This window comes from Malania oleifera, chromosome 7, assembly GCF_029873635.1.
Source record: "Malania oleifera isolate guangnan ecotype guangnan chromosome 7, ASM2987363v1, whole genome shotgun sequence".
NCBI classification, from domain to species: domain Eukaryota; kingdom Viridiplantae; phylum Streptophyta; class Magnoliopsida; order Santalales; family Ximeniaceae; genus Malania; species Malania oleifera.
In genome coordinates, this window is record NC_080423.1 from 26,242,718 (window position 1) to 26,257,241 (window position 14,524).

Genomic DNA, 14,524 nt, shown 5'->3' on the forward strand with positions numbered 1-14,524 from the left:
CTCTTCCAATAACTAATTAAACCTGAAAAATGACTTCCTTACCCCAGTTTTGGAGTGGTGCCTAGAATCCTCAGCCAGCTAATTCTCCTCGATTAAATTGTAGAGAAACATCACCAGCTTCCCAAAATGACGTTCCTTCTTCAATTCGGGCTGAAACCAAACCTGAAAATCAAAGAGAGAGAGAGAGAGAGAAAGAGAGAGAGAGAGAGAGGAATGGCCACAACACTAGAGAGAGGGAGAGAGGATTTGATTTTTTTTCCAAACAAAATGACTTGATCCCCTTTTATAGGTTTCTCGCTCATAGAAAAACCATCGATGGTTTCCTAAAACCATCGATGGTTTGGTTTTTAACCAAACCTTTTTGTTACTATTTTACCCTTACCTGACCGCGGTAACTTAAAATCGTTGATGGTTTTCTGAGCTTCGCTGAAACTGTCGATGGTTTGGCCTATGCCGAACCAATTTTCCTCGTTTCCTTTATTATTTCATTACTTACTATTTTTCGCATCTCTACATTCTCCCCTCCCTATAAAAAATTTGTCTTCGAAATTTGCCAATCAATACTTATATCATCAACTGAAAAAAATAAACCATTGAATCTTTATTAATCACCTTCACTTATGGCGGAGGAGTACCGTGGTTACATAAACGGCTCTGGGAGATTACAATATAACCAAATCAAAACTCTCCCAAAACCCATTCAAACTACAAAAACTATTACATGAAAATCTACCATTAAATACACCTAAACTTACACAAAACATTCTTTCATATTACTGAATTCTTACCCGAACTATTATGTTATCTGTCTAACTCTGAGTCCTGCTAAGCAAATGTGGGAACCTCCGGCACATTTCCTTCTCTAGCTCCCATGAGGCTTCCTTAACTGCATGATTTCTCCAGAGTACTTTTACTAGTAGAATTTTCTTAGTGTGTAATTCCTGTTCTTTATGATTTAAGATCTGAATTGCCACTTCTTCATACGATAGAGTATCCCCAAGCTCTAGTGCCTCATAACTTATTACGTGTGATGGATTTGGGACGTATTTCTTCAACATAGACACATGAAATACGTCATGGATTTTGGATAGCGTTGGGGGTAACGCTAACCTGTAGGCAACTAGACCGATTCTTTCCAATATCTCAAAAGACTCAATATACCTAGGGCTTAGCTTATCCTTCTTCCCAAATCTCATCACTCCTTTCATTGGTGCAATTTTCAAAAACACATTATCTCTTACACCAAATTCTAGCGCTCATCTGCGGGTGTCTGCCTAGCTTTTCTGTCGACTTTGAGCATCCTTGATTCTTTCCTGGATAAGCTTTACTTCTCAGAAGTCCACTGTATAATCTCTGGCCCCAAAATTTATTTTTCACTCACTTTATCCCAATATAACAAAATCGACACCTCTGACTATATAGTGCCTTATACGGGACCATCCCAATACTGGTCTGATAGCTATTATTATAAGAATAATCCACCAGTGACAGATACTAAATCTAGTTGCCTCCAAAATCTAACACACAAGCCCATTACATATCTTCCAATATCTGTATGGTGCTCTCTGTCTGTCCATCTGTCTGAGGATGAAACGTTGTACTAAATGTCAATTGAGACCCCAAGGCTCCTTGTAAACTCCTCCAGAATTGAGATGTGAACTGTTGGTCCCAATCAGAAACTATGGACACTGGCACACCATTCAGTCTGACTATCTCTTGTATATACAACTCTGCTAATCTACCCATGGAGTAGTTAACTCTAATGGGAAGAAAATGGGCAGTCTTCGTCAGTCAGTCAATGACTACTCAGATGGCGTCCTGCCCATGGAGTGCTGGCAGTAACCCTGTGACAAAATCCATAGAAATGTGCTCCCACTTCCATTCGGGAATGTGAAGTGGTTGTAACAATACTGTCGGTCTCTAATGTTCAGCCTTCACCTACTGATAGGTCAAACACTACTCCACATATTGGGCAGTTTCTCTTTTCATATTGCCCCACCAGAAAGATACTCGCAAATCCCTGTACATTTTTGTGCTTCTTGGATGTACCGTATACAAGAAACGGTGCGCCTCTTCCAAAATGGTCTTTTTAATTTTAGCGTCATCGAGTATGCATAGCCTACTACAAAACCTTAGAGCTCCGTCATCTGAAATATTAAAATTGGCTCCCTATCCACTCTGCAGTCTATCTCTGATCCTTTCTACTTCCGCATCTTGCATTTGAACAGTTTTAATTTTCTCTAGTAAAGTCGACTGAAGCACTAAATTAGCGATGAACACTTGATGGCTACGTTCTATTAGTTCCACACCAAGTCTTTCCAAGTCCATTCTAATATGATGTGCGCCACCATTGCTAATACTGAGGTACTTCCTGACTTTCGGCTCAAGGCATCAGTTACCACGTTAGCCTTTTCTAGGTGGTAACTGATGGTATAGTCGTAATCCTTTATCAATTCTAACCACCTTCTCTGCTTCATATTGAACTCCTTCTGTGTGAAGAAATGCTTCAAACTCTTATGATCTATAAATATTTCACACTTTCCACTATATAGACAATGTCTGCAGATTTTCAATACGTACACCACTGCAGTTAATTCCAAATCATGCGCTGGGTAGTTCTTCTCATACTCCTTAAGTTGCCAAGAAGCGTATGCAATGACCTTCCCCTGTTGCATTAGCACACATCCAAGTCCCTTTTGAGATGCGTCACTATATATCATAATTCCACCATCTCTTGATAGAATAGACAAAACCGGTGCAGTGACGAGTCACTACTTCAATTCTCAGAAACTTTTCTCACAATTATCGATCCACTTGTACTTCACATTTTTCTTCGTCAACCATGTCAAAGGACCCGATAGTCTAGAAAAACCCTCCACAAATCGCTGGTAGTATCCTGCAATACCTAAGAAACTTCTGTTCTCCTGAACTCTTCAAATAGACCAGAATATTATCAATGAAAATCACTACAAACTATTTTAGATACTGATGGAATACCTTATTCATTAGATCCATAAATGCTATAGGAGCATTTGTCAGTCCGAATGGCATAACCAAAAACTCATAATGGCCATACCGAGTTTGGAACGCTGTCTTTGGTACATCCTTTGTCTTGACCTTTACTTGATGGTACCCGGATTGAAAATCAATTTTGACTAGACCTGTGTTCCGTGGAACTGATCAAACAAATCATCAATATGGGGAAGCGGATACTTGTTTTTAACCGTCACTTTATTTATCTCTCTATAGTCGATACACATCCTCATCGTCTCATCTTTCTTCTTTACAAACAAAATTACTGCTCCTCAAGGCGATACACTAGGTCTGATAAACCCTTTATCTAGTAATTCATGCAACTATTATTTTAACTCTCTCAACTTTGCTGGGGTCATTCTATAGGGAGCTTTACATATCGGTGTCATCCTTGGAAGTAGATCAATAACAAATTCAATCTCAGGGTTGGGAGGCGATCCCGGTAAATCTTCTGGGAAGACAACTGAGAATTCCCTTACTACTGGAATATCTACAAGTTTCAATTCCCCTCTTGGCGCTTCCTTTATACAAGCTAAGTATCCTTGGCACCCATCTAGCAGTAGCCTCCTCACTTGCATAGCCGAAAATAACTGTGGTGAGGAGCGCACACACGACCCCACAAATATGTACTCCTGCTCCCCAAGAGGTCTGAATACCACTTCTTTCTTATGACAATCAATGCTGACATAGTTGGCGGCTAACCAGTCCATTCCAAAAATCATATCGAATCCATGCATGTAAAATACTACAAGATTGGCTGGTAGCATTTTCCTCTAAATATCCACTAGATAGTCTACAACCACCCTTCTATATATCACTACTAATCTCGTTGGTGTGGCCACTGATAATTCGGTGTCTAGCATCTGAGTTTTTATCCCACATAATTTGATGTACCCTAGAGATATAAAAGAGTGGGTAGCCCCTGAATCAAATAAAACAACAACTTTATTTGAAAACATAGAAATGATACCTATCACCACGTTGTTGTCCACCTCTGTGTCTCCCAGTGTCAGTGCATAAACCCGCGTTGGGGCGGTGTTCCTCTACTAGTTACCTAAGAGTGCTTGATTGTTTCCATGAAACGATTAGGAACGGGTGCATTAGCTAGCGGTGCATGACAGTCTCTCGCAATATGGCTAGGCCTACCATATGATAGCAGGCATTCGACGCCATTCGACACTCCACCCAGTGCCTCCGATCACATCTAGTACAAATAAGGGGTGCTGAATCACCCTGAGCGGCTTAGAGTACCACTACCTACCATTGGCCCCCATCATATATCCTCCTCTGACCTTGACTGGTGCCTGCTTAGAATTCAGGAGGCGTGTGCCTCTTCTTCTGACTCTACATCCCAACACCTCTCTGTAGGCTAGTCTCTATCACTGTGGTTTTATCCACTAGCTCTGAAAAATTCTGTACTTGGAATGCGACTACCTATTCTTAGATACTCTATCTTAGGCCCTCCTCAAATCTCATCACCTTCTTCTCCTCATCTAGCACCATGTATGGGTAGAATTAGGACAGTTCTACAAATCTGGCTGCATACTGTTAGACCGTCAGGTACCCCTGAGTCAAATTTAGAAATCTCTTTGCTTTAGCATTTCTAGTAGTAGTGGAGAAATACCGCTTGAATAATATCTCCTTGAAGCGGCTCCCAGTCAAAGCTATAGACACCGGCCTCTACTCCTTGAGTAACTTCATTGACCTCCACTAGCATTTAACTTCCCCTATCTTCTTAAAAGTGGCAAATGATACTCTCTGCTCCTCAGTGCAGAGGAAAACTGACAATGTCTCCTCAATCTCCTAGACCCAGTTCTCTGCCACAAACGAGTTAGCTCCTCTTGAGAACGACAGGGGATTCATCCGAGTGAACTGCTCGATCGTACAACCTTGGTGAGCTGGTGGGCAGCCCTGCTCCCTTGAATTTCTCGCTATCTCTGCAATCACTTGTTGGGCGCAATACCACATCAAACTCACCGTCGCCCATACTGGAAGGCCCCGCATCACCACCACCACCACCATTTGTATTATCATTCCCAGGGTCCATCTTGAAAATAAAACAACATAGTTTGAGAATCCTAACTTCATAACACAACTAATACATTAATCTAACAAAGAACCCTAAAATATCCTTTTACTAGGAATCAATTTAACATCCTTATCCCGAATTTAAGGTTTAGTCTTACCACTCGGAAACAAAAACCGATAATAGTTTACCATGACTTTCCTGAAATCGTCATTCCAAGAAAATCATAGAAACCGTCACGGAATTCCTGCCACCAGGTTGTGAGACAAAGCCCTAAATCCTTATCTTAACCTCCAACAATGAATCACTAAAAATCTAATCTACCCATTTCCTGTCCTCATCAAGATCTATTCCTATACTCTCATATTGCTTTCCACTGTGCACTAAAGTCTATAAAACCTAACAACCTAGGCTCTGGTACCAAACTGTCACAACCCAAAAATTCTACTATGTATATATATTTCCACATAATAAATATCACAAAATATCAACAAAGTCAACCCGGACCCAAAGTGGAGTATTGGGGATATATCTGTCCATAAATACATACTATCTATGCAGCGGAAAACATAATGTACCTGAATCTCATATACAATACCAGAGTTCTACTATCTCCATAATTATACATGTACATCCCCAAATCAATAAAACATCCTCAGATTACATAAAAACATATCTCCCAACTCAAACACCTACCCTAAAACTAGGGTAGTACCACAACCTCTTCTACCTCGGAGCTCGCTTTGCCTGTCTGTTTGGATCTCCTGAAATGTTTGAATTCTTGAGGTGAGACACCTCTCAGTAAGTGGGAATAGGTTATTATCAGTGTGTGGCAATATGAGTTTTAGTGTTCCAAATATACAAACATTATTTACATTTTCTTTCATTGTGAAATCATGTAAAATTGTAATCACGTATATACAAATATATTTCAAAATAACATACTTTCCTTTCTCATCATACTCTATATACAAAAATAACTCTATATAAGTAAATACGCATATATGCATTGAAGAACTACCCCTGATGGATAAACAATAACGTCATGTATTAACCTCGCATGATCCGAGTTATGAGGCCCATAGGCTAAACCTAGCCATGGTTGGCCTAACCAGGCTAAGTCAACTATATTTGTATCTGTATTTGTATCTGTATCTGTAACTATGAGTACAATTGACCTACCCAGCTGGTCCGGATTCCATGGGGTAACTCCACACTTCTATGGCACAATCAACTGTATACCACTAACACTCTGTCTGAGAAGTGTGGTTGCACTGGTATCTGTGAAGCTATGGTATCGTGCTTAGCTATGGTCCATCAGGGTTCTTAAACCATATAATGCAATTTCCAAAATAATATAATAACATGATTTCATTTCACAAATCAGTATAATCTGGCATACTATAAATCTGTATAAAATCTCTAAAAATACTGTAACTCTGCATAAAAATACTATCATGTTGTAGTTCTGTATCAAATGTTATACTGTAGTTCTATATAGAACGTTGTAGTTGTCTATAGGACGATGTATACTGTATAGATTATGTGCTATAGTCCTTAATAGGACACTGTCATACTGTATAATTTCTGGTATAATTATCCCTAGGGTTTTACTCAACCCAATAACCCAATTTTATTAAAACATACATATATCATTTGAAGTTCCCATTTTCATAACTTTGTATACTCAGGAAAAAAACGTATATTACTTAGCAGTTACATACTATAATTTAATTCGTTAAATTTCTAAAAGTGCTTAACATAATCTATTCCCCTTACCTGTTTCCTAGAGTTATGTCTGCAAGGATCCCAAAACTATGCATGTGGCGCTCACACAAATCTTGTATCCATATATCCTAATTCAATCAGCTCAACCCCATAATATTTACCATTCTAATACTCCTAAGCATATACTTTTCCAATAACAAATTAAACTTCAAAATTAACTTCCTTACCCTAATTTTGGAGTGGTGCCTGGAATCCTCAACCAGTTAATTTGCCCCGATTAAACTGTAGAGAAATGTTGCCAGGTTCCCGAAATGACGTTCCTTTATCAATTCGAGCTAAAACCGAGCCGAAAATCGAAGAGAGAGAGAGAGAGAGAGAGAGAGAGAGAGAGGATTTACAAAATGACTTGATCTCCTTTTATAGGTTTCTCACCTACAGCAAAACCATCGACGATTTCCAGAAACCGTTCACAATTTGGTTTTCAACCAAAACTTTTTCTTACTATTTTACCCTTACTTAGCCATGGTAACTCAAAACCGTCGATGATTTTCTGAGCTCCACCAAAACCGTCGATGGTTTGGCCTATACCAAACCAATTTTCCTCTTTTCCTTTATTATTTCATTACTAACTATTTTCTGGGTCTCTACAACAGTCGAATGTAGTTTTTTTTTTTTTTTTCTATATTTTTTCTTATTTGAACTTATCATGTATATGATGTTTTTGAACAATTTGTATATGAAATTTGAATGATTTATAAATTTTTAAATAATTCTGGTTCAATATTATGTGTGCTGAAATGTAACTATTGGTTTTTATGAATTTTGAACGATTTATGAACTTTTTAGTAATTCTGGTTCAATATTATGTGTGCTGAAATGTAATTATAGATCTCAAAAAAACAATTAACTATTTTATACTTTTAATGAAGGCTCTACAACCATCACTAAAAGTTCCACTAGTGGTATTAATGATGGTTTAAAAACCATCACTAATAAACTAACTTTTAGTGAGAGTTTGAAAACAGTCACTAATATACGAATTTTAGTGATGATTTTTAAACCAGTACTAATAATTGTACTTTTAATGACAATTTTCAACTGAAAAAGTGTGCAAGTTAATAGTGACGGTCTTAGGCTTTTATTGACGGAATTAAACCGTCACTAATAATTAGTTCTCATCGCCGTTTTAGTGACAAATTCAAAATCGTCGCTAAGTTGTCACTAATAAGTATTAGTGACGATTTCAAACCGTCACTAGTAACCTTATTTTTTGTAGTGACTCCTTAAACTTTTCACTAGATTATAATATTTTTATACAAGAACATCACTCTTTATTAGACAACCGTCCTTTAAGCAACCTTAGTTCACTTTTTAAGACAATTGTCCAACTCAAGCCAACTAGGCTTACCCTCTTGACAACCTTGCCAAGGATCAATGCAATTGGGTTCAAGACCTCAACCCAATTTGGAAGTTTATCCTAGTAATAAAAGGAGAAGAAGATCCTTTAGCTCTCTTTACAAGATTATTATTATGTGTGTGACCAACTAGAGTAACTTAAATAGGATAGTGTAATGTGAAACACTTGAATGAGAAATACAATTGAAAAGTAAAGATTGATTATGTTATTCAATAGAGAATATTCATCTCAAATGCATGTATTTCAATTGGAGTACTCAAGCCAAGATGAACACTTATACATAAATAAATAAATAAATAATATATATATATATATAGCTTCATCGTCGTATGCTTAATTCTCAGCTTATAAGGCACAACAATTATTGATACACATTAAATGGACAATGTTCACTTTGTTGTTAGAGAGTGTCTTCAACTATACGGACCAATAGCCTAATTATCTTTTCCAAAACAAAAATAATATATTTTCAAGGGATTTCAAAATTTGATAAAAAGGAATTCAGATTTCAGATTTAACATCGATATAACATCTTAATTAAATTTGAATTTCCAAAAATTATTGATAATCAGATAATTTTTAGAGAATTTTTTGAGTTATGAAATAATGGGAATATAAAGCTTAGATTGTTTAGTATAAATAAATGCATCTCTAATTGCATCTGTCAATGTATCTGTATATGCATATGTTACTACATCTACCATTGCATCTGTATATGCATCTGACACTACATCTGTCAATTCTTGTATGAGACTATAATCAATTGGCTAAGCTCATTCCTTAATGAATGACATGTTTTGTCATTCATCAAAATCAAATATAATATTATCAAATTCCAGCAATATATATGGTTAAGTTATCAAGTATTAGGCCCAACCAGGGCAAAAGACACTAACCCAAACTTTGACAAAATTAAATATATGAACCTTCTTCCTTGAGATTTCAAAAATTCTATGAATTCTCTTATCTTCTATTTGGAGAAGTCTTGGATTCAGATTTGTATTAAATTTGGATAAGATGTAATATAAAATTATATTTAAATTTGTCCAAATTCACCCGAATCCAAATCTAAGGTTTGAAATGCATGATCCTAAACGTAGCTTTACACGTGAATCAAATTTAATTTTTTAAAAAAGTTTAATCATATTGGAATAGATTTTTATTTTTAAAATTGTTTAAAAATATTAAAATTTCCTTATTTATTTTCTTTTCTCTAAATAAAATCTTTGGTTCAAATAAGCCCCAAAAAATATTTCTATTTTTTTGGAAAAAAAAAAATAATTTCGTTCTATTCCATTCTTATATAGTAAATGTATAATTACAATTTTACCCTTTAAAAAAATAGCATCTTGGTTTTCACACTTGAGATACGGATGGAGTTGGACCCACGTTGCTGTCCTTCGTAGCTTACGGTTTTAGCATAACACGACAAAGCAATCGTTGTAATCCCTACCAAGTTAGCCCAATCAATTTCTTCTTCATTTTATTTTATATATTACGCACACATACGTCAAATACACTGCTATTTACAGATGCAGGAAAAATGGACTGTACCCCAAATGAGACTCCTCTTTCTCTCATAAAAAATTGAATAAAATAAAAAAGGATTGCTTGATCATGGTAAAAGGAATTAATTAAGATTAAAGCTCAATCTCAAATTTAATTATTCCCTACAGAAAATTTGAGACCGTTCATGAAAATGACCCATATGATTTATAAATTAAATAATAATATTTTTAATAGATAAAATATAAAATGATCTGATTTTAAACATTGACTATGCTATATGAATCATAATACTGATCGAGAATACTTGGATGGATGAGTGGTACTTTTAACTTTGAAAGATGAATTAAGGAGTGAACATATTCGTGATAAGTTAGGTATAGTTTCTATAGAAGATAAGATAAGGAAGGGACGACTCAAATGGTTTGGTCATTTGCAATGTAAGCTGCATAGTGCACCAGTGAGGAAGACTGAGTTGGTTACTTTGGGGGATAGTAGAAATGATAGGAGTAGACCTAAAATAACTTGGAGTGAAATAGTGAATAAGTATTTAATAGTGTCTTAAATTTGTCAAAAGAAATGGTCCATGATCTTTTAAATTAACGAAAAATGATTTATATAATCGACCCCACCTAATGGGACTTAAGGTTTGATATTGTTGTTGTTGTTTATATTTAGTTACATACTGCTTATTAATGTTAAATTTAAAAAGTTAGTTTTAGTTTTCTAAATCATTTCCACCAATTAATTAGCGAGGAGAAAGAAACTGGTAAAGAGAACAAAATCCTAAAAGCTCATTTCATTGTTAAAAACATATTTTGTTTTTCTTTTAAATTTTTTAAAGAATTATATAAATAATTATTTTTTTTTGAAAAAAGATAAAAAGTTGTGGCATTATCTTTTGCCGAAATAGTTTTATTTTAGTTTCTAATTTTTCAAGTAATTATAAAATGCCACCTTATTTTCTAATTATCTAAATTTATATATACAAATTATTTTTTTATTATTTTCTAAATTTCTAATGTCTTACTTTGCATTTAGGAGTATGGATTCGAATTAAATGAGTAAAAGTACGATATTTATAAAGTAAAGATATCATTCCTGAATAATAATAAAAAAAATATGTTCGATTTGATTTGATTACTCTAATAAACCAAGTCAAACAAATTGCATGCTTATATATATAAAACTTTTAATATAAAATCAAAAATAATAATTTGTTACATATATAAATATATACATACACATATAAATAATATATTTTTTTGACTTGACAAAAAATCAAAACAGTTAGCTTCTATGTAATTTCAGGTAGCCAAACTTTGACAAAAATTGCAAAATATTTTTAAAATATTACTAACAAACACAAAAATCTGACCAAATCAAACCCTGCACATGAATTTTTTACACCCCACTCTCTAGACTCCATTACTAACAAATTACTTTTAGTCTAAGCCCTAATATTTGTTTATCTAAACACTTTTAAGTGTAAATTTCTCCCCTCCCCCTCTCTCTCACCCTTTCTTCTTTGTATACCTTTTTTTCCCATTTCATATGATAACTTGTCACGCAATAAATCGGTCCATTATTTATTTTAATAATAATACTATTGTTCGTGTGTTCACATAATAGACCGTGTGATTATTCATTGATTATTATTTGATTTACCATTTGTTCAAAGTTATTTTTTAACATGAACAAAAAATAATCCGATAACATAGTGTGTGCATTTTTTTTCACATTAATTTTAATATTATAGTGAAAATTATGACTTCTTAATTAATAAAAGTTCAAAGATAGGTAGTTAAGTTTGTATAGTAAAATATGGTCTTTGTCTTCTTAATTGTGAACTGTACTTTAAAATATACTTTTTTCTTAAATTTCCGAGGAAGATGATGTGAAAGTCCAACATAATAATAACATGCATATGACTTTTTTTCATTATCCTTATCACATGCTTGTCCCCCTTTTTTTTTAAAAAAAAAATATTAGAAATTTAAAAAATATAAAATTAAAAAAAAAACTATCAAACAATTCGACAAAATACAAATTTAAATTAAGAAATTGTGAGCATGCAGTATGAACCAACTTAATTTACAAATCCTTCTTATAATTAAATAAAATTACATCCAACAAACTCAAAATAACTCCATTCATCCATCCATATACAGAGGTTCTTGATTCTCTTTGTATTTTTTTTTTGGTTCTTATTTAGAGAAAATGATGAAAAAGAAAATAAAGTAAAAGTAAAAACAGAGATGGCGATTTTCATGTTTGTTTTTTTATTGATAATATTATTTATTTATTATTGATCTCTGTGAAACTTAAAGCTGCCTCGGTAAAAAATTTCAAATCACATGAGCTCAAACTTCCAAGATTCTTGATCCAAACCCATTCTTTGGTATTGACAGAGAGGAGGATGATCGAAGGGGAGCTGCTTTCTGTCAGAATCAATGTCATTAATCAGCAACTCCAAAGCACTGTTGAAGTCATCATCGTCCCAGAAATCTATGTTGCTGCTGCTGCTGTTGTTTTTGGTGTTGTAATCAGAAGGCCACTCGTTCATCAAAGCTGCAAACTGCAAATCCTCCATGAAAGTTGATGTACCAGAGGTAGAAGATGAAGAAGAAGAAGAGGTTGATGATGAAGACGGAGGGTCACAGGGGACGAGAATCTCATGGGGTTCTATCAGAGGAACTTCATCTGTGCAGAAGCCATTGGTATCCTCCATTACTAGTACTGACGGGCAATGATCAAATTGGGTTTCCACCAGTGTTGTCTCAGCTCCTGCCTCTCTGTTCTGATCAGTGTTCATGTAATTAGATGACTGAACAGAGGTCTCTGTTTCGCTCTGTTCTTGTTGTTGTTCCTGTGGGTGTTGAGGTTGATGGGTTGGGGCAGTGTCAGCAGCGGTAGTGCTACTGGGCAGTGGCTTGTGGGTGACAGGATCAATTCCCATCTTCTTCAGCTTTTTCTTGATGTGGGTGTTCCAGTGGTTCTTGATCTCATTGTCTGTTCTGCCTGGGAGATGAGAAGCAATCTTGGACCATCTGCAAAATTAAAATTCACCGAACCCATTGTCAGAAGAATTGGCCCCCCTGCTGTGAGTCACTCACTGACAAATGCAAATTATAATGCATTTAAAAGAAGGTACAGGGCATGGCTACCTCTGAAAACATTGTCCTGGTGGACCTCTCTATATAATACCAAATAACAAAGAATAAATAAAATTATTATTTTTTGTTTTTGAAAGAGAAAAAAGGGAATGATGCAATTCTTGCCGGCTCTTCAAATAATCGTAAAAAAAAAAAGAACTGAATCAATGTTAATGAAGTAAGTTGTGCAAGAATAGACGATAATTGAAGAGAAGAAGATAGGGAGAAGGAATAGAATGGGTTGGAAGGAGGGAAGACCTGTTGCCAAGCTGAGCATGGAGATCAATGACCATCTGCTCTTCGTATTCTGATAACAGGCCCCTCTTTAAGTCTGGTCTGAGGTAATTAGTCCATCTCAGCCTGCAACTTTTCCCACACCTTAATAGCCCTGCATTGACACCAAAAGCAAGACTGTGTTTCTCAATTCTATTCATTTCTGCAATTGAACTTCACTTAGCTCCCCTTTCATTTTCACACACATTTTTAAAAGAGTTTTTTATTCAACCACATCATTCCCAGAAGAAATTTTTTAAAATTTCAAAAGCCCAGTAAAGGGGAAAAATATTTGCGAAAAAGCCTTTTAGCTTCTCAGTTCCTCCAAAGCCAGGACAAAATCTCTCTCTCTCTCTCTCTGAATGAATGAATGTATGACCTGCAAGCTTAGGAACAGCTCTCCAGCAGCAGTGGCCGTTGGTGAGGATGAAGCTGATGAGCTTCTTGTCCTCTTCAGCAGTCCATGGCCCCTTCTTCAATCCAACTTTGTCACAGCAAGGTTGCCTTCCCATGATCCCTCTCTGTCTCGGTCTCTCTCTCTCTCTCTCTCTCTCTCTCTCTCTCTCTCTCTCTTATTCAATATTCTTGTATCTATCGCAACCAATTAAACATTTTCTCACACAAAATCTCTGTAATAGATAAAGTGATTAATGAAATGGAAACTACCAGAGAAGAAGAACAGAATGAGCAGAGGAAAACAGAGGAGAACAGGGAAAGGTGTAGTAGAATAAGCAGGCCACTCCCACCACGCACCTTCTTCCCGCTTATAAATCAACACTGCGAGGCGCACACGGCTGGGGACGCCCTTTTTTTTCCTTTTTATTATAATAAAAAAATTGCCCTTCTAGGTCTCAGACTGGTAACTCGCACACGTGTTGACGAGACGTGCGACGCGTACTCGCACGTGCCATATCCTATTGAGAAAGCGCCACCTTATCAACCTCCCCCTTTCTTGAATTTCAAGCATTGATATGTAGGAGTTTGCTTTTTTCTTCATTTTTATTTTATTTTATTTTATTATGTATCACGATCCTACATCGAATATATATTACAGAGATTTTGAGTTTATAAGGATGATTTAAACTCCAACTATTTGAGGTGCCTTTTATGAGACAAATTCAGGTTCAGGATCATTACCTTTGGTATTGTAGCTACTATAGGGTAACTATCATGTGGGTGGATACTACACAGAAATGTAAGTCACTCTAACGAGGGCGTCGAAGCTCAGATGGGAGAGTTTGTCACAGTCCCACATAAGATATGTACTAGGGAGATCTTGAACTTATAAGGATGGTTTAGACTCCAACTATGTGAGACTCCTTCTATAAAACAAATCCGTGAGGTCAGTGTGCCAAAATGAATGATATCTCACTAGAATTGAATTCA

At 35.6% G+C, this 14,524-nt stretch overlaps 1 protein-coding gene across 1 annotated transcript; it reads right to left on the bottom strand.

Moving 5' to 3' along the window:
• Nucleotides 1-11,803: 11,803 nt before the first annotated feature.
• On the bottom strand, nucleotides 11,804-13,930 carry LOC131160180 (transcription factor MYB20). Its single transcript, XM_058115567.1, has 3 exons — nucleotides 13,518-13,930; nucleotides 13,124-13,253; nucleotides 11,804-12,760 (listed from the first exon to the last, which is right to left on the bottom strand). The coding sequence occupies exons 1-3, from the start codon at nucleotides 13,648-13,650 to the stop codon at nucleotides 12,064-12,066; spliced, it is 960 nt and encodes a 319-aa protein (XP_057971550.1). The 5' UTR covers nucleotides 13,651-13,930; the 3' UTR covers nucleotides 11,804-12,063.
• Between the last annotated feature and the right edge of the window lie 594 nt (nucleotides 13,931-14,524).